Genomic DNA, 18,458 nt, shown 5'->3' with positions numbered 1-18,458 from the left:
GGAGCAAAGGAGGTGTTCAGGTCAGGCTGGCAGCAACTCGTGGCCTGACAAAGAGGATGCAGCGGTAAGGAAATGAGAACTGAGATAGTTCTTCCATTCGGCAGAAGGAAGGTATGAGACACCCCAAGTGAATCCATCCATTCAGTCGTAGGCAGCATCCACACCGCACAACATGACGCCACGCAGCATACACCTACGAGCTTGCGCCCTGGACGCACCACAGCTGGATACGCACCACAGCTGGATACGCACCACAGCTGGATACGCACCACAGCTGATGTAACCTGACAGCCAGAGCAGCAGAAGTGTCGAAGAGCACTAAATTAACGGAGCTGCTGCTGGGCCTGGGACAACCTTGCGTATCTCCATGCAAGAGAGTCTCTGCTCATCCCTCTTGGTTTATTTTTTAAGCTCTGGGAGAGCTGTGCTATAAATATAAGAGATTTCAGTGTGGGAGTGCTTAATTAAAAAAAAACATGGAAAAAGCTGAGCTCAGGTGGGCATGACAAAGCAAAACACAAAGCCAGGGAGAAGGCAACTTTGCTCTGAGCGCTGACCTTTTAAATCGGCCAGCCGTGTTATTTTTATTTGGGAAGCACAGAGATAATTGGATGTCTGGTCACCCCTCCAGCTCTGCGTGAAGAGGAGGGAGCAGTGTTAGCCTTCCATATTTCTTTCAGATCATGCTTTTTGGCTCTGTTCTTTGGTGTCTCTTCTCAGTAGACATGCATGGAAGGAATCTACAGGGCTTTCTCCTTCTCAGAGCCATTACAACAGGCCCACTGCCCTTTCTGCATACGGCAGACAATCCTTGGGCCAGATATCCTTTCTTCTTGAAACAGAGCTGTGAGTCACCAGTGCCCCCGCTTCCCTCCCATCAGCGGCAGGCAGGCTTGCTCAACAAGAGAGACCTTTTCATGCTTGAGCTTTAGTACCGGACGGTCGGTGGAGTTAGAGATGGCTTCTGCCACAACATCCTCACTGTACAGCACCAGCAAAATGTTATCACATAGTATATTAATGGTACCACACACAAATCAACTAGTATGATGATGCCATTACAGATGCTGATGTGCTTCTGTTCACGCGCTTTGTTTAAGCAAGACCACATGTGTGCGTAGCCCCAGTGCTGCCATCCCACCCATCTGCATGTAGGGATACAGCACTGAACAGATGCTGTGTTTGAGTGGGACAGTTTACCATTGTTCAAGCTCTAGGTTCATAGAAATAAACAAATAACATATAGTTTTGTCCACACTGTCCTTGTGGTCCACACCCAGGAGAAAGCCATGGCCCCGGTGAGACTGGCTGTATCCACTCTGCTGCAGCCTATGTGGGCTGGCTGCTCCCACACAGCCCAGATTTGAATCTCTTTGTGTGGGACATATCTCCTTGCCAGGGTGTGGGTGAGTGTGTGGTTTTCCAGGAATAAAAAGAAAGCTTTGTCACTGCTGCCAGTGGTGCTTTTATAGCACACAACTAGGGGTCTATGCTGCAGGCTGAAGGGATGGAAGGCAGGGGCTTGCGGCCAGCTAGGATGTCACAATATTCGCCCATGTAGATGCGCTGAAATTGACAGAGCTCTTGCCTTTTGCAGTGGGGATCTAAAGGCGATTAAGGCCCTGGAGTTAAAGAGAGAGCGAGTGTAAAAGAGGAAGAGAGTGTGCCTGACAACACAGACACTGCCTGAAAGTGTCCCCTCTAGGCCAGGGTCCGTACACATGGCACACAAGCCAAAAATGAAGGAAGATGAGATATTTGTAATAGTAGTTTGCTGGGCTGGTATAGAGCTGGGAGTTAAAATTGCTGGACTGCCATCAAGAGAGGTAGCAACCATGGGGAACGGAAGCATCTTGTCTCTGAAAGGCAGCGCCTCTCAGCTCTTTCCATGTCTACTATTCGCTTCCCCTGCAATGTGGGAAAGCAAAATACAATAGACAAATAAACCTGATCTAGACTAAGCCTTCCTCCCAGACAGGTTGAAATGTATCTAAATTGTTTTTTTCTCTAACCTGTTCTAAAAAATTTCCAAGGATGGAAAATCTATTCCAATGCTTCACTATTCTCACTAGGAAGACATTTCACCCAAAACTCTCTTATGTCAGTTTAATTCCATTACGTTGTTTACCTGTGATTATTTGAAGAGTATTACCAGGACTAATCAGTATTTTTCAGGCTCAGAAATCCTAACTCTCTCAGTTTTCCCCTATGCTTTCCAGATCATGCATGACTAGTCTTACAGTTTTCTTTGTACTCTCTCTCGTGGGTCTACATTTTCTCAAAGAAAATGGCCCAAATAAGTTGAATTATTTCAGCTAAGACTTTAGCGATGCCAAATGAAGCAGGAGGCTTTCTTCACAAGTCTTACAGATGATGCTCTTAGATACATATCTCTGATTTTGTATGTGTGTATTTGATTATGTGAAAGTGGAGAACAAGGCATTTATTCTTAATGAATTGCATTCTCCATTTTGCTGAAGTATTTCTCCAATTTGTTAAAATTGTTTTCAAAACTAATCTTGAACTCCATCATGCCTGCAGTTTCTCAGCCTGGTGTTATCTGCTCCAATTTTAAGCAGTTAATGCAAACACTGAATATCAAATAGATGTGAGATAGCCCCCTGCAGATGCCACTTAACAGTTGTTTTAGATCAACAGTGAACCCTTAAGAGCCATACTTTCCAAGTGGTCTTGCATCTGTCACTTAACAATTTCATCTAGACAGTATTACTTCAGTTTGCTTGGAAGAACATCATGGGAGGGAGCATCAAACAATTTATTAGTTAAGTTATAAGATATATATCCTATCTATTAAATATATCTGTTATCAGATATACTTAGTAGAATATGTTCTTGGCGTACTTGAAACCCATGTCTGATGTTATCCTATCATCTTCTTGCTGCATCCATAAACTGCCTGATTATTTTTCTAGTATCTTTCTGGAAATGAAAATTGATCCAGCTACTCTACCCCTCTTGTTCGCTTAACGTCGGGGCCAACTCTTCCCTGTTCCAGTCTTCTGAAACCTTGCCCATCCCATTTGATGTCTGAGATAACCACTGAACCTAATCTTCAATTAGGAAAAAAAAATCCAATCCTCTAAAGCTAAATTTTTGAAGCATTTTCAGACTTCCAGTATGTCCCTACCACATTAAGTTCTTCAGAGAACTCAGTTCTAACATGACTCTGAATCTTCCTTACCAGGCTGTGGCCAGTGATAACCAGACCGTACACCCCATTTGCTTGCTCATCAGGTATAATTTTTGTTTTTTTTGAAGATTTTTCAAACTGAATGTTGATTTCATCACTGTCCAGAAAGGATTCTGGCTTCATCTTTTTCCTTGCATTCCTAAAAAAAAATACAGAATAGTAATGAAAAGCTTGTAAAGATAAATATGCTTTATTAAATCAAATTTATGAAAATAAAAAATCGATGTTTCCCTTTGATAGTTTAGTTCCATTTTCCCTGTATCCCTACAACAACATACATAGTTTAGCTGCTACTGGTTTTGCAGATCATCCACATGCTTCTGAAACTTGAAGAAGTGTGTGGTAAACTTGTGCTGATTTAAAGTCAGACAAATCATCTGAGTGTCATTAAGGACAGTATCCCAAAGGGCGTCCCCATTTTCTGTGCATATTGTCTGGCAGCCACCTATTTCAAGAGAAGAGGACTGAAAAACTTTCCCATTTTCCACCTATACCTAAGAACTTGGGTCTACTGACACAAGGGAGGAAGGTAGATTTCCAGGTAATGCTAGAAAAGGACCATATCCAGACAAAGGACCGCAATGTGGATGAATGGCAATAGCAGGGGAGCAACAGCGTAGCTCAAGCCTGGAGCCAAAGGCTTTGTGGCTCCAGAGCACTTGTTGAATGTCAGCTGATACAGCCTGCCTGACTCCGCCTTCTTATACATTTATATAGATTTGACCTCTTGGATCAAGAAGCTTCAGGGTTTATATTCAGAGGAGATTTCTACATTGTGTTTAGCTGCTGGATCTCCCAGGGAGCCAGCTAGCCTTATCTAAGGTCCTTGAATGAACTGCACCAAGTAAAGCCCACAGGAGGAAAAGGTGGAATAGTACAGAACACATACAATGCCAGTGCACAGCAATGAAGCTGTATATTTCAGCCATTTACCTCAGCTCATTAAGTACGTCATCAGATGTGCTGCCTTCAATAATGAAAACGTCCTCCATGTCGTCATTCAGCAAGTTGCAGGAGTAACCAATATTCATTGCTGTCTCTGGGAAAGATAAACCAGGAAGATGAGCCATCTTAGCAGTCCCAACTCACCCACCGTCTCTGTGGCCTTACACACATGACAAAAGTTGTCTTTCTCACTCAAAAGAGCTCTGAGCCTTTCAGAGTCAACAAGAGAGCCAGGAGAGCCACCTTGATGGACGTAGCAGCAAATCTCCCCTAATTGGGCTTCACAAGGCCACAGAAAATAATAAATCTACCAAAATCAAAAAGCTTAAAACACCCTTTGGCCAACATACTTGGAGCAACAAAAACCATTTCATGTTGATTCAAAAAAATTTATTCAGGATTTTTAACTTTCCCTCCCCCTACTCCCAGCCCCAAATCATAGTTCTGAAGAAGAATATCAAGACATTTTGTTAAAAAAATTCTGAAAAAAATGTCTTCTGGTATTTCATAAGTATATTGGGTTTGCGTGGCAAGGTTTTGGTAGTGGGTGGGCTACAGGGGTGGCTTCTGTGAGAAGCTGCTAGAAGCTTCCCCCATGTCTGGGGGGACATGGGGGAAGCCCCATAGAGCCAATGGGCCAGACGGCTCCAAGATGGACCTGCCACTGGCCAAGGCTGAGCCCATCAGCGACGGTGGTAGCGCCTCTGGGATAACGTATTTAAGAACGGGGAAAAAACTGCGCAACAGCAACTGCAGCCGGAGAGAGGAGTGAGAATATGTGAGAGGAACAACTCTGCAGACACCAAGGCCAGTGAAGAAGGAGAGGAGGAGGTGCTCCAGGCGCTGGAGCAGAGATTCCCCTGCAGCCCCTGGTGAAGACCATGGTGAGGCAGGCTGTGCCCCTGCAGCCCACGGAGGTCCACGGTGGAGCAGATATCCACTGCAGCCCATGGAGGTCCACGGTGGAGCAGATATCCACTGCAGCCCGTGGAGGACCCCACGCCGGAGCAGGTGGGTGCCCCAAGGAGGCTGTGACCCTGTGGGAACCCCGCATTGGAGCAGGCTCCTGGCAGGACCTGTGGACCCATGGAGAGAGGAGTCCATGCTGGAGCAGGTTTGCTGGCAGGACTTGGGACCCCACGGGGGACCCACACTGGAGCAGTCTGTTCCTGAAGGACTGCACCTCGTGGAAGGGACCCATGCTGGAGAAGTTCATGGAGGACTGTCTCTGGTGGGAGGGACCCCACGCTGGAGCAGGGGAGGAGTGTGAGGAGTCCTCCCCCTGAGGAGGACGGAGGGCAGAGACAACGTGTGATGAACTGACCACAACCCCCATTCCCCGTCCCCCTGCACTGCTGGGGGGAGGAGGTAGAGAATTCGGGAGTGAAGCTGAGCCTGGGAAGAAGGGAGGGGTGGGGGGAAGGTGTTTTTAAGATTTGGTTTTATTTCTCATTACCCTACTCTGATTTGATTGGTAATAAACTAAGCTAATTTCCCCAAGTCGAGTCTGTTTTGCCTGTGACAGTAATTGGTGAGTGATCTCTCCCTGTCCTTATCTCAACCCATGAGCCTTTCATTACATTTTCTCTGCTCTGTCCAGCTGAGGATGGGAGTGATAGAGCAGCTTTGGTGGGCACCTGGCATCCAGCCAGGGCCAACCCACCACAATAAGCAAAACTATTACATTTGGAACATGACAAATTGAAATGTTTCATTTTTCTCAAAAATTCTCTGCTCATTTCTTGGATGAAATTATTTGCAAACACTTTTGGCCTCCCTGAAACACCACTGTTTCAGTGAAGTTACTACTTCTCCAAAAGCATTCATTAGAGTCTATTTACCATTCTTTCCAACTTAATGCTTTCTCCAAAAGCCTATGTTTCCTCCATTTCTGTTCTGGATTATTAATGCCAGGACCAAATGGAAATAGACCCAACACCCACTTTAGCATTAAAGTTCCTGGAAAGCAGAACAAGATTTTTTCCACCTTCTTCACCAGGACCATCGACTGTACTAAAGTGACCCCTTTTCACAGCATATGACAGGGACTATGGGATGCTCATTGTCACCTCTCCAAAGGCAAAGGATGCTGCCTTCACACTGCTTCCAGCCTCAGGACAGGAATTAAGAACAGGTACTAGCTACAGTTATCTGGTCTAATGCCAGACAACTGGAGTTTTGCCTAGCTGGCAATGAAGCAAAGCCCTGTAAGTTTGTCTTCTGTGCAGTTTTCAAAGGAGAAAGAACGAGACCATAGGTCTTAGCAGAACCATCCCACCAGCGGGAGAGAAGAGAAACATCCAAAGCTGTTGCCCCTTTACCTTGCTTGTCTCCAGTGAGAACCCATATCTTAATGTTGGCTTTGGCAAGAGTCTCAATTGTCTGTGGGACTCCGTCTTGTAACTTGTCCTCAATCGCTGTGGCACCTAGCAGCTTAACAGAAAACGGCAGGGAACTGGTAAGTCTTCCCATTGCTAGCAAAGGAGAAAGCATTAGACCTCCAGGTAGTTACTCAAGCAAACACAAATTAAACCCAAGAATGAGGTTGTACTGATTTTCATTCTTTGTCAGTAAATTTATTGTACAGAGTAGAGCCCTCATCCTGCAAATGTTCTAGTTTCTAATTCTCCAGGCTCAGATGGGTCATGAACATGCATGAAATTACTTGCCAACATGTTTGCAGACCTACCTGTCCGTGTTCTTCCACGTCCCCCTCACAGCAGATAGAGCTTTAACTGAGGGACAAAGACAGCCGTGGATCCATGTCCCCAAACCTCCATATGCATCCTCTAGTGTGGAGCTTGCTCCCAGCTGTATTGTACTGCAGCTGTCATATGGCTGCTAAATGTCTTTTCCAGCCCATAACAGACCTGTCCCCACCCCTGCTCCACACTGTCACACAACTAAAACCACTGACCACTCAGGACACAAACCTTCATTATTTTAAAGTTACTGCTTTTTCCACATTTTGGAGATACTTGGTGGCTTTAACCTATCGTCAAAGGGACGTGAAGGTTTCACTGTTAGCTCAGGTTTAGACAGCATCTGCCACCACCTACCTCCTGCTGTTGGGAGACTAAATTCAGAGGTTGGCTTTAAGCACAAGATCCCCTTTGGCTTCCTGGGATGTTCATCATTCATCAGCTATGAGTGTTATCAATGTAGACAACAGCTCTGACGGAACTTCTCTATAGGGTCCTCAAAACTGCACAATCCATATTTTACAGCAGTAGTCCCTGGTCCAGCTAAGAGAGCGTAAATGCTCGTAGCATGCAAAGCCACCTCCAGGGAGCACTTGCTCATCCTTGGCAGCCTGAGTCTGAGCTGAAAGCCCAAAGACGGACACTGATGTCAAATTCGCCCAGGAAGAGAGAACAAGGGGTTGCATTCTCCACAGCCACAGGAAGAGAGAACAAGGGGTTGCATTCCCCACAGCCATTCTCTTTCTGGAGCTGCAGAAAGGCACGATAGTATTGTTGACAGGCATTTGCCTGTCTGCCCATGACCTGGTGTAAGAGCAGCTGGAGGGACAGTTGTGATGCCTTCCTGACTGTGGATCTCCCATAGTTTTTAGGTCAATCAATAATGAATAGTATTTTTACTACTATTCTCTGAATCTGACCATGTTCCATCCCCTTGTGCCCTTATATCCTTACTGCCCCTAAGGGCCCCTAGCAGGAGCCTGCCACGCACAGGGACTTCTGCTCTTGCCCATCAACCAGACTGTGATAGTTGGCAGTCCTCTGCACCTCCACAAGACCCACCTACTTCCTTGCTGACTCGGGCTCTCACGCCCATCCTCTGCCACCAGCCAGGCTTCCCTACACCCACCCTCTGCTCTTCCCACAGCACCTTCAGGAAGTACAGTCGCTCCTGTACAGCATACAGAGAAGGGTCTGCTGTAAACAGTGTTTCCTTCCGAGCTACACGTCTTCCTGCTGTGAGCCCATGACCTTTTCTCTGCTCAGGCCATGAGCTTCATAACCCTTTCTTGCAAAGCAGCTGGCCCCTTAACCGCCTAAACCTCCGTGTCTTTCCTGCTTCGAACATGGCCCGCAGAGCATTTGCACAATGTATTCCCTGGACTTGAGGATCAGCATTTTCCACTGCTCTGTTGAGACCCAGAAGGGCAGTAGGCTCTTCCCCATGGACTACGCAACTTCCAGAGGTCAGCATCTCCTCGGCTCACACTTGCTTCTTCCCAGGCCCTGCTGGCATCCTGAATGTACAGCTAATGGAAAGAGCAACGGTGTGGCTCCCAGGATTTCCACAATTTGAGGAAAGTACTGCTGCGAGTGCAAAAGCTGAATTGCTTCCCCTCAGATCCCACACATCCTTTTCATTCATTATTCATGGATCTAAAACACAGGCAGACCCCCCCCAGGGCATTCAAAAAGCTGTAACAACACTCAGAGAGAGAAGAATGACTTGAAGATCACAGTTTAGCCCTATTTCAAATTGACACAAACATGTTCATGGACATCACCTCCCCATCCTGCCCAGGGCTGCAAGAACAAAGAAGACGCTCTCTGAAATGGAGGGGCATTGGGGATTATTCACTGCCTGTCATTTCAAAGACAAGAAAATAAATACATCAGCCATTTGCACACACAAAGGATAGCTATGAAATATTTGTGTCCACGTCATCTCCCTTAGGCTCTGGTATGTCACTTCATCACGAGAAAGCTACTCCGACACCCACGTGAATTAAAATAAAACCATCCCCCTGCACTGGTGGCTGACACCCCAGTTACAGACTCCTGACGGAGGTGCCAGTGAAAACCCAGGAGTGCCATGTTCCTATCCGCTCCCGTCACACAACCCACTGAGCTGTTTGCAAAGCAATGTTTACTGAAGTCATACTGAGCTGTTTATTGACAAACCACCATCCTCGCTGCCTCCCCCAGAGCTTGGCCCAGATTCCCTGAAACACCAACCATTAGGTCTTTTTCAATCTCTTCATATAACTCCGACAATTTATCTTCCCGTCCTTCCAAGGCAGTGCTTGCTTCATGGTGACGCCTGATCCAGTCCTGAAAGTAGTCTTCATCCAGGTTTTTATAGGCCACCACGAGTGTCCTCAGACCTTCACCAGCAAACTCCTGCAAGACAGTGGTGGGGCAGAACAGGTCAAAGAAGAACAGTCTGCTCAGCTGGGCTTACAAAGGACCCTCGGAAGGCGAACGGCTATTTGTAAAAGCTTCTTGCCTAAAGTCTGCAGAGGAAAGGTGAAAAAAATCACAACTTAGACCACAAACCTTGGGGTGCTTTTTAAAATGTAGTTCCAGGCCACTTTATCATTGCCATCTATGGTCCTTACAAAGAACAAAGTCAAAAGAGCTTTCCTACTTTCTGGCTCTAAAGCTTTACATTAACCAGGCAGTTTTTTCCCAGGTTTGTCTTTCTCAACATAAGGTTCAGAATAGTGAGGCCTAAATAAACACTGAACACAGCCTTTTGGACCTGGGCTCGACATTCTTAGGGTACAAATGCTGGCTGAAATGCACAGCATGAGCACAGTCAGTCATGACATCTCAGCAAGTCCTTGTAACTGTGCTTTCTGCAGATGTATCATTGACGGTATGGCACTCAGTGTTTGGTGGAATAACAGAGATCCCTTTGTGAAAATGGAGGTGTTCCCCCAGGCTTGAAGGAAAGGTGTGACAGGAACAGGCTACATCCACAGCTCTGCTCTGCCCTCTCCTTCACCAGCAACTTTCTCTGGCTGTCCCAGGCAGTGAGCAGAGATGTTTGTGCTACTGCACAACCCCTCTGGCAAAACTTTCTGTTATCTTGTGCTCTGCACTGTACCAGAAGGATCTGGCATCACAAGGGGGAGTAAATATTGGCCAAAACATCCACTTGGGTGAGTAACCACCTCCCAGTGCACACCATCAACAATATAAAAGCCCACAAGTTTGACTGACACATTTTCCTTGCTGCCCAGTCAATATGCCCCTATATGATCTGGAAGAAGGGGAGGTGAGTATGTCCCAGCACCTGCCCAGTCCCCTCTCACTGACACCTCTCAGGTCGCAATCCCTGCAGATCTGAATTGTATTCAAGAAGGTAAACGGCTCTGTGGCCCTTTACTGATCACCTGAGTTATTCCGATCCAAGGCGTGCATGAGTGCATCGGGTGCATGTGTTGTAGAGTAATAGCAGACTTGGATGGAATTTAGTTGCCAAAACACAGATTCGTTGTGCCATTTCAGGTGTTTCACCTATCCTGTCTGGCTTCTAGCTCCTACTGCAGAAGAATATAGGTCTTCTGAATGTCCTGCGTTGTATTTGCTATCCATGTCCAGATGTCCTGGATATCCTCGAGCAGTTCAAACGGCACCTGGTGCTCGTGCTTAGGCAACTGATTTGAGACTTAAGGCTTTATAAATTTATTTCTCTCTCCATTCCTCACAAAAAGAAAAACCCCAAAAAACTAGTGCTTGGGTGCTGCTTCTAAATCTGTTCTTTCTCTCAATACAAAGTACATTTCCACACCTGGAGAAAAGGAAACGATCAAATGCAGAGATGTTGTGCAGAAAGAAACACTTACATTCAGGTGTTCTGTGGTCTCCTCTTTGAGAGACTCGCAGGATGAATGAAGCAGTTCATAAAGAATGGTGTCAGCCCCCTTGCAATACAAAGTCAAGTCACCTTCTGGACTCCGCACTACGAGGAAGAGGAAAAGAAATGCTACAAATCCCAGACTGAGGCACTTGGGGTTCACAGCACTCCCATCAAAACAAAGAAAGGTTTTTAGAGGTGTCCAAACTCCACTAAGTTTTGGCAAACTCCCAGGAATCAAGACAAGCTTTGCTTAGAAAAGAAGATGATGCAACTGCTCTCCACCTTAGCAGTAGCAGCACAGGCAACTGTACGCAGATTGCATTGGTCTGAGCAGATGCTTTGCTGGACTACATGGTTACTACAGGCAGCACTTCAGGCAGGACATCTGCATTCAAAAGCCAAGAGCAATTTGTTCTTAGGGAACGGGTCCTGCTGCTCTTATTGCTCCTACCAGTAAAGGTACTACCAGTCTCTTGCTACATTTATGATATTCCAATTCCTGAAACATCTGAGAATGTTGGAGGGTTAATAAAGGCTACACGAGGTTTCTTGAATCATTTATCCATTTTCCTTTCATGAAAGTGGGCTTCTGCACTCGTCCTTGCTTTCTCCTCTCCCACTTTCTCAGATTTCGCTGATAATTTTAAAGCTGATTAGAAGGAAGGCCTTTCCTGCATTGCCACGAGGGAAGTAAGATATGTAAAAAGCTTAGTGTCTTCAGGAGGCTGCTCCATCATTGTGGTCCAGAAGTTAAGAAGTTCTCCCGCCGACCTAAGTTAAGTATTTATCTAGCACTGTTGCTGTGTAATTGAAAAGTCAAGGCAGCCCATTTCAAGCACTCAGAAGTAAATGTTATTCAGAAAGCACTGCAAAGGAGGTCTCCAAGGAAAAGGCATCACAGCAGAATGAGGGCCAACTTGAGAGCATAAAAAGTCAGGAGGGAAAGGGAGCAAAGGGAACATACCAATAACAGACATTCGCTTGCGAACATTGTTGAAATCAAGAATAGCCAGGAGTTTGTAGATTTTTGTTTCTCCCATTTCCACGACAGTGATGGTCTCTGGTGTGCGAGCCCGAAACACAAATCCAAAGTTTCTGGCAGCAGTGACGAGGGCTCCCTCATCAGGAGATTGGGCCTGATACACCAAGTTACCTGACATGCAAGAAAAAAAACCTAATGTGGCTTCTGCCTTGCTTCTGAGGCTAAACAAATACAAAATCAAAGACATTATATAGCAGTTAACCCTTTGCTTTTCTGTCTATCCCCAGAATTGCAGCACTAAAAAGCACCTTATGTCCACATGTGTCCATCAAGTCCCATCAACCCCCCTCCAGGCCAGTGCAACAGGCCTCCTAAACTCTTTTGGGGTCTTTTATCACTCTCTTTGGAGTCCAACAGGTCTCACTGAGAGGACAACTTCCTTGGGTATAACCCCTTCTAGTTACATCTACATGTATTTTTCTCATCAGTATTTTCACCTTATACGTGTCAATTAATGGTTCTAGTCTTTAAAGCACAGTTTTCACCCTGTCTGGGATTTGAGGAGACTGACCCAGTACCTGCAGGAACACTGGGTGAGTGGAGCTAATGAGTCTCCAGTGGATAGGCGCTCTATGCTCTTTGCTTTATGGGACTTGGTGCAGAGTAGAGAAAGAGTGGGGCAAGCCATCTGCCACCTCAAGGAAGCTGTGGCACCTGCAGTTCCGCACTCCAGAGATGTGGTGTTTGCAGTAGTGTCAGCTCCACCACAGGAACACACAGGGAGTGGACGCCCTGGTCCTTTCTCTTCCCATGTGGCATCTCCAAAGACACTGATTTATGTGTAGCCATATACTACAGAAAATCACCAGGGAGCCAAAAGGATCAATAACAGCTTCTGTGGAGAGAAGACATACTGTGGTGCAAGGTGAACATAAACACTCAGTCTGGTGCCCTCAACAGTCCTCACCTTCCTTCTTCTCTTCTGGCATCACTGTGTGACAAAGTGAGAGCAGCCGGAAGAACCTGTGTGTTGGGACATCACTCAGCTTCACAGCTTCAACCAGGCTATGGTCATAGAAGGCAAACTTCGGGTCGGCTAACTGGTTGTATGAGAAATCAACCTTCTCTGTGTTCTGCAAAAATACGGGTCGGTGTTATTTGTGGAGCTCTCATATGCCTGTACACCAGTGCCTGCCCATCGTAGCCCCTCTCTCTTCCTCTCCTGCAGGGCTGCTCCTGACAGAAATTGGTGAGTCTAAGTAAGGGGGAAGTCATGAAAGCTACTGAATCACAGGAGAGGACAGGTGCTTGAGGTGCCTTTCAGAGCAGCACTCGGGCTGAGAACCTGATTAGCTAAAGATGGCTCTCTGTACGACAGCAATTGCTCCTACAGGAACCCCGCCAAAGGATTTCTGTAGCAAAGAAATGCCTGCCTTCAGCACATGCCTGCTCGGAGGGATCATGCTCCTGACGTCAATGGCGGTCTGTGATAGGGGAATGTAGAAGCCCAATTTAAAACAATTCAAAAGGCTGTGTCCTCCACCCTATTCTCCCAAAGCAAGAAAAAAATCCTGATATGGAAAAAAGATGACAGACAAGTGATGTAAAGGTTCAACTCCACAAGCACTGCCTGTTCTGTCTAAAAACAAGGAGCCCCAAGCAGAGGGGAACATACTGGAAAAATGGCCAGAAGCTCACAGCGTGATGTGTCATGGAGGAATGCACTGCCAAGCCTGCCCGGGACAATTACGACTCCCACCCCATCCCTGATGAGCTCAGAGTTTCCAGGATGGGAGTCATTCTTTTGACCTCTGAAAGCTGACATTTACCACTTATTGCAAGAGCACAGACCCACCCCCCCAACACACTCATCTGCGCAGCAAGGTCGAGGCACTGCAACACCGTGGATGTGTGGGCAGCAGGACTCTGCTCCGGCGAGTATCATGGGCAGGAGGAGCTACTGGGCAGCCAGTTGGCAGGAGACCAGCATGTCTCCCCAAGCAAGTCAGCCCTTTGCATTCTGCTGCCTGTGCGAGGGCAGCCTGCAGGCACAGCACTCGGCACAAATAGCCAATTTTGGTGGGTAATTTAAGTTTTAAATGGCCTGGAAATGAATCATTGGAATGAGGAGTGGGATTTTCATCATCATCTTGCCGTTTGTTACTTGGATTACTGCATGCAGTTTTCAGACATTTTAGAAATCCAAGAGATGTGGGTTTGTGCCAGCAAGCAGAGGCTAGAGAGAAATGGAGAAGTCACCCATTTTCACACTTTCTAATGGCCAGATATTAGGGGAATTTGACAGTGACCTTGTTATCAATATGAACTGAACTCACTGATTCCCCGCCAAAGCTTTAATTAATTGCCAAGGATAATAAAATTCACCCATATCCAAGTTTCCAACGAACATCAATGGCCAAGTATTCAAGAGGAGCTGTGCATGCACTAGGATGTCATGTGAAGCTGAGGGAACAGTGGACACTCAGGCTACCCGATCTGCAGGTCTAAACCGGGCTTGCTGGAAGGGAATGCAACTCTGGCAGTCCTCTGACATCCACAAGAACACACGTCCCTGTTGTCAGGGTCAAGAGCATCAGCTCTTGCAGGGTCAAGAGGATGAGCTATGCCTGGGTGCGTTGTGTCCAGTAGCACTTAGGCAGGCATGTTCACTGAAAGCACAGATCCTGACAGCACTTGGGCACTTACCTCATTTATTTCTATTCTTTGCCCAGACATATCATACACATCACCTGCAAGCAAGAAAGACTGAGGTTACAGCCACAAACTCCAGATAAATGCAATCTCTGAGCTTCTCTACCACAAAATAGGTTAAAGTGTTTTGAAGCTAGTATCTAATTAAAAAGTTTCAGTAAGCATAAATATCTTGACATGGGCACTGGAGACTGATGATTTATATCAATCAGTTTCTATGTTAATCCATGGCAAAATCCAGAGACTGACAGATGCGTGAAACGCAAAGCAGTTACCATAAAAATGACGGGCATTTGGGTAAAGAAGACTTGGCTCAAGCTGAACCCAGAAAGGACGTAATGCTAGGTAGGAAATGAAGGTGCTTTCAGGGAATGACTTCTCTTGTACCTTCCCTTTGGAATGTGAGACAAAATCCAGCTCCTGGATCATACTGGGTTTGCAACAGTCCCTGGACAACCACAGAGAAGGAGTTGTCAAAGCCCATTCTTCCCACGTCTAGGTAGCAAGGCTACTCTATTCATTTTCCCTGAACTGATGATCTGGTCACAGAAATGGAATACATCTCATCTCCAGGAAACCCTATTGAAACTTCTTCTGCCTGAAGAAAAATTTCACTTGGAAGGCCTGGACTGTGCCCAGCCCAGCCAGATTGAACGCTTCACTGAAATAAGATTAAAATACAGTGAATTACATGAATGATAGATCCACACCTGCACCAGCAACATTAACTGTGACCAAAGTAAATGGTAGATATTGGTACTCCCTCACAAAAGCCCTGAGGGTGTAGAAGAAACTCAGAATTCATCTCTCCTGAGAACTGCACATTAGTTGATCCCCTGGGAACTGTAACTGAGAGGCTTTTGGACACCTCCTTCCCAATGGGATGCTTAAGCCTCCGGAGTGCTTTCCCTGGCAGCATCCTTTCTGGCATGGCTTTCCCAAATGCTCCTGAGCAGCAAATCCAAAGAACTACATTCCTAGGAAGAAGCTAAGCATTTAGAAGGCTATAGGCAATCGACTGTCTGCCTTTTTTCCGCGTATTTCCCATTCATTTCTTGAACCCACACCCTGTACCTGTTAGTGATGACATCCACTTTGGAAAAGTCAACTAAGGACACGTGAATAAACAGACTGAATATTTTTCAAACTGTTTAGCAGCACTAATGTTGGCTAGTATAGTAGAACTGTTTGAGATGTGGTGGTCTCCAAATATACACAAAACAAGATTTATAGGAAGAAATAACTGATTTTATTAGGCCAGCTGATAGCACTGAGAAAAAAAGACAAGCTTTCTGGCACACTAGTCCATCAGCAGATCTGACACAGGCAAAACAAGCATCAATCTACGAATAAGTCGTGACTAATTTCTCTGGGGGAATCTAATGATGTTAATCAATTAGCCAGTTTGCGAATTGTTAGCACCTCTTGAGCAGTATGAAAAAAACTGCCTGGGGCCATACAATGAACGAGCCTTTTAAGTCAATGACTGTTCAGAGCTAACAACTTTTGTTTCCCATTTTTTTCCAACTCCCTCAAACTCTTCTGTCTTCTGGTAGGTGAAGTATGTCAGGGCTAAAGACTAATGACGAGACCATTGACTAGGTGTGGACCAAAGGTTCAGCTACCTGAACAGGATGTGGAAAAGCACTGCTGATGACATGAGAAATTGCTGAATGTGAGAAATAACAATGTGAGAAGCTAACAAAATTTGCAGATAACCCCATGAGGGCTGACTGATTTCACAAGTGGTTAAGAGGGAGTTAGTTATGTGAGTTATGCGTTACGTTTTGCAGGGTTGGCAATACCTGGGTAACCATAATAATAATACCATAACACCATAAATAATAATATTCAATTATTAATTGATCAATTGATTAATTGGTCAAAAAAAATCAATAATACCATAAAAGGCTGAGATTACCTAGGTAGTGATGTCAGAAAAAAACAAATTTGAGTACAGGTGTAGTAAAACTGGGACCAATGAGGATAAAGTAATAAGGTGCAGGTTCTTTAGCTGGGATGATACTGGGGCAGAAAAAGGGAGGTAAAAGGGTGGCAAAAAGGGGAAACAAGGGACAGGAAAAAGATGTTAAGATATGCAAATGATGTAATCAGGGCTGTCCAGGCATCCCTGACGGGCAGCCCTGCACTTGATCACTGCAGCTTCTTACAAGACACTCTGTTCTGGATATCACGTTTAGTCTCTGTGGATGAAGAGGCATACAATGGAATAAAACTTGGAGAATAAAACAAATAGATAACATACCATAGGATTTGCCGTTGATGGAGCACTTGTTGAAACACATGATGTTCTGAGTGAGAGTTCCTGTTTTGTCTGAGAAGATGTACTTGATCTGCCCCAGCTCTTCATTGAGTGTAGTGGTACGGGCCTGAGCCGGCGTGTCATTCAGCGGATAATACATTTTACGGTCCCAATCAATGTAGAAACTGTTACCCAAGCGTATAATCTCTACACTGGTGAAACAGAATGAGGAGGTGATGGAATATTCATTAGTTTAAGGGACAAGATCTTTATCTTCAGCACCACCATTAGCAACTGCAATTAGAAGACAACTTGGAAGGTAGCGACAGGGTGTACTCATCAGGTTGTCCTTAAATGGCCTGTAGTAAGCAGTGCTGAAGCAAGTCCCGCTGAAACGATCTGTTAGGTTTATAGCAAATTCCTTTCCCTTATTTATAAAACAACATCTTACAAATGTATTCGAAAAGTTTCAGAAGTTTTTAGACTGAAAAGCGAAGCAGGAGCAGTGGGTTTCACTTGGTGCAGTTTCGGGAGCGGTGCTCAGACGGGGACGGTTTCCAGCAGGGCTCTGGGCTGGGCTGAACCTGGTGCCAGGGGATAAGTGCAGCCACAGCTCAAACAACCCGGAGCTCCACAACAAGTGAGTCATTGTGTAACTCCATACAGCCAAGGAGCTGTATCAGCTCCCAGCCAACACGAATTTCCACTTTGCTGCTGGCATGACATACTGGACAGGCACAGGATTAATTCCTCATATTTACCAACACAAAAGAGAGTGTCAGTAGCAAAGCTGTCTGAAGAATTAGGTGAAATGATAAACTGTACAGGCCTACTCAGTCTACACCCCAACCTCAAGGTTTTGAGAGCGTCATGGACACATTGCCTGCTCTTTACCCCTGCTTGCCTGTCTGCAATAACCAACGTAGCACTACGTTCTCTGGGAAGTGGTGACATTCACTCTGCTCATATAGCACCAAGTACTGTGGATCCTCAGCCTGATTACACCTACTTACCTGGCAATCCACTCCTCACATGAGCCCTACAGCCACCTCAAAGAACATGCCATTCGCTTTGTTCGATGGGCAGTGCAAGTTGGGAGAGAGCAAGACGCTAACCATAGCAGGCTTCCAGCCTTACTCCTATAGCATCCTATACCTTCACCTCCCCTTTAACTGCAAAATCACCCTCTCCTCTTCCAGGGCTCACTGGTGTCCCTGCTCCAACCCTGACAAAGACCTCCGAAGGCAGGAGAAATAAGAAAAGCGTCGCTGTGTTTGTGTGTGATCGTCTACAATGGGGTTGCATTTGTGTCTAGGGAAAACACTGCTTCCAGCTAAGGCAAAAGCTAAACCTCTCCTAAGATGAAACATGAAAGGAGGTTCTGGCACATACCTGACGTAGAGCGAAATTGGCACCACCGTGTTTAGAATGATCACATATGACCAGAACATGAGGAAGGCTGAGTAGGAGGCAGAGTTGATGCCTTCTGCCCAGGGCAGGTAGACCTGGAAGTAGTAGCCCTTATCATACTCCCAGATGCCATTGCCAATGGCTAGGATAAGACACATCAGGGCTAAAAATGCAAAGATCTGCAAAAAAACCCAAAAATATTGCACTTTAGAAACAAGGAAGTTATTACATACAGGTTAATCAGAAGACCCTAATAAGATTGCGTTGGACAACCTGAATCACAGGAAAATGTCCTAGGGGTGAAGGAGGAAAACCAGCAAAGTTATGATACTTTTACCTCCAGGACAAAATTACACAGCGCAGAGTCT

At 45.8% G+C, this 18,458-nt stretch overlaps 2 protein-coding genes across 5 annotated transcripts in view; one reads left to right on the top strand and one right to left on the bottom strand.

The window, feature by feature from the left end:
* PIGO (phosphatidylinositol glycan anchor biosynthesis class O) overlaps nt 1–18,458 on the top strand; it is a 500,143-nt gene that overhangs the window by 99,846 nt on the left and 381,839 nt on the right. The window lies entirely within an intron of this gene.
* LOC142421834 (phospholipid-transporting ATPase ID-like) overlaps nt 1–18,458 on the bottom strand; it is a 73,979-nt gene that overhangs the window by 10,062 nt on the left and 45,459 nt on the right. For all 4 annotated transcript variants that reach the window (XM_075526970.1, XM_075526971.1, XM_075526969.1 and 1 more), the window contains exons 12-21: nt 18,073–18,269; nt 16,684–16,892; nt 14,412–14,455; nt 12,673–12,838; nt 11,688–11,876; nt 10,710–10,825; nt 9,094–9,258; nt 6,478–6,589; nt 4,145–4,250; nt 3,203–3,350 (exon numbers count right to left, since the gene is read on the bottom strand). In XM_075526970.1, coding sequence (XP_075383085.1) covers nt 3,203–3,350; nt 4,145–4,250; nt 6,478–6,589; nt 9,094–9,258; nt 10,710–10,825; nt 11,688–11,876; nt 12,673–12,838; nt 14,412–14,455; nt 16,684–16,892; nt 18,073–18,269 — 1,452 coding nt within the window. The remainder of the gene's footprint in view (nt 1–3,202; nt 3,351–4,144; nt 4,251–6,477; nt 6,590–9,093; nt 9,259–10,709; nt 10,826–11,687; nt 11,877–12,672; nt 12,839–14,411; nt 14,456–16,683; nt 16,893–18,072; nt 18,270–18,458) is intronic.

The sequence above is a fragment of the Mycteria americana genome, chromosome Z (assembly GCF_035582795.1).
Source record: "Mycteria americana isolate JAX WOST 10 ecotype Jacksonville Zoo and Gardens chromosome Z, USCA_MyAme_1.0, whole genome shotgun sequence".
Classification (NCBI taxonomy): Eukaryota; Metazoa; Chordata; class Aves; order Ciconiiformes; family Ciconiidae; genus Mycteria; species Mycteria americana.
Note: the sequence above shows the minus strand (reverse complement) of the source record. Positions and strands in the feature narration are given on the sequence as shown.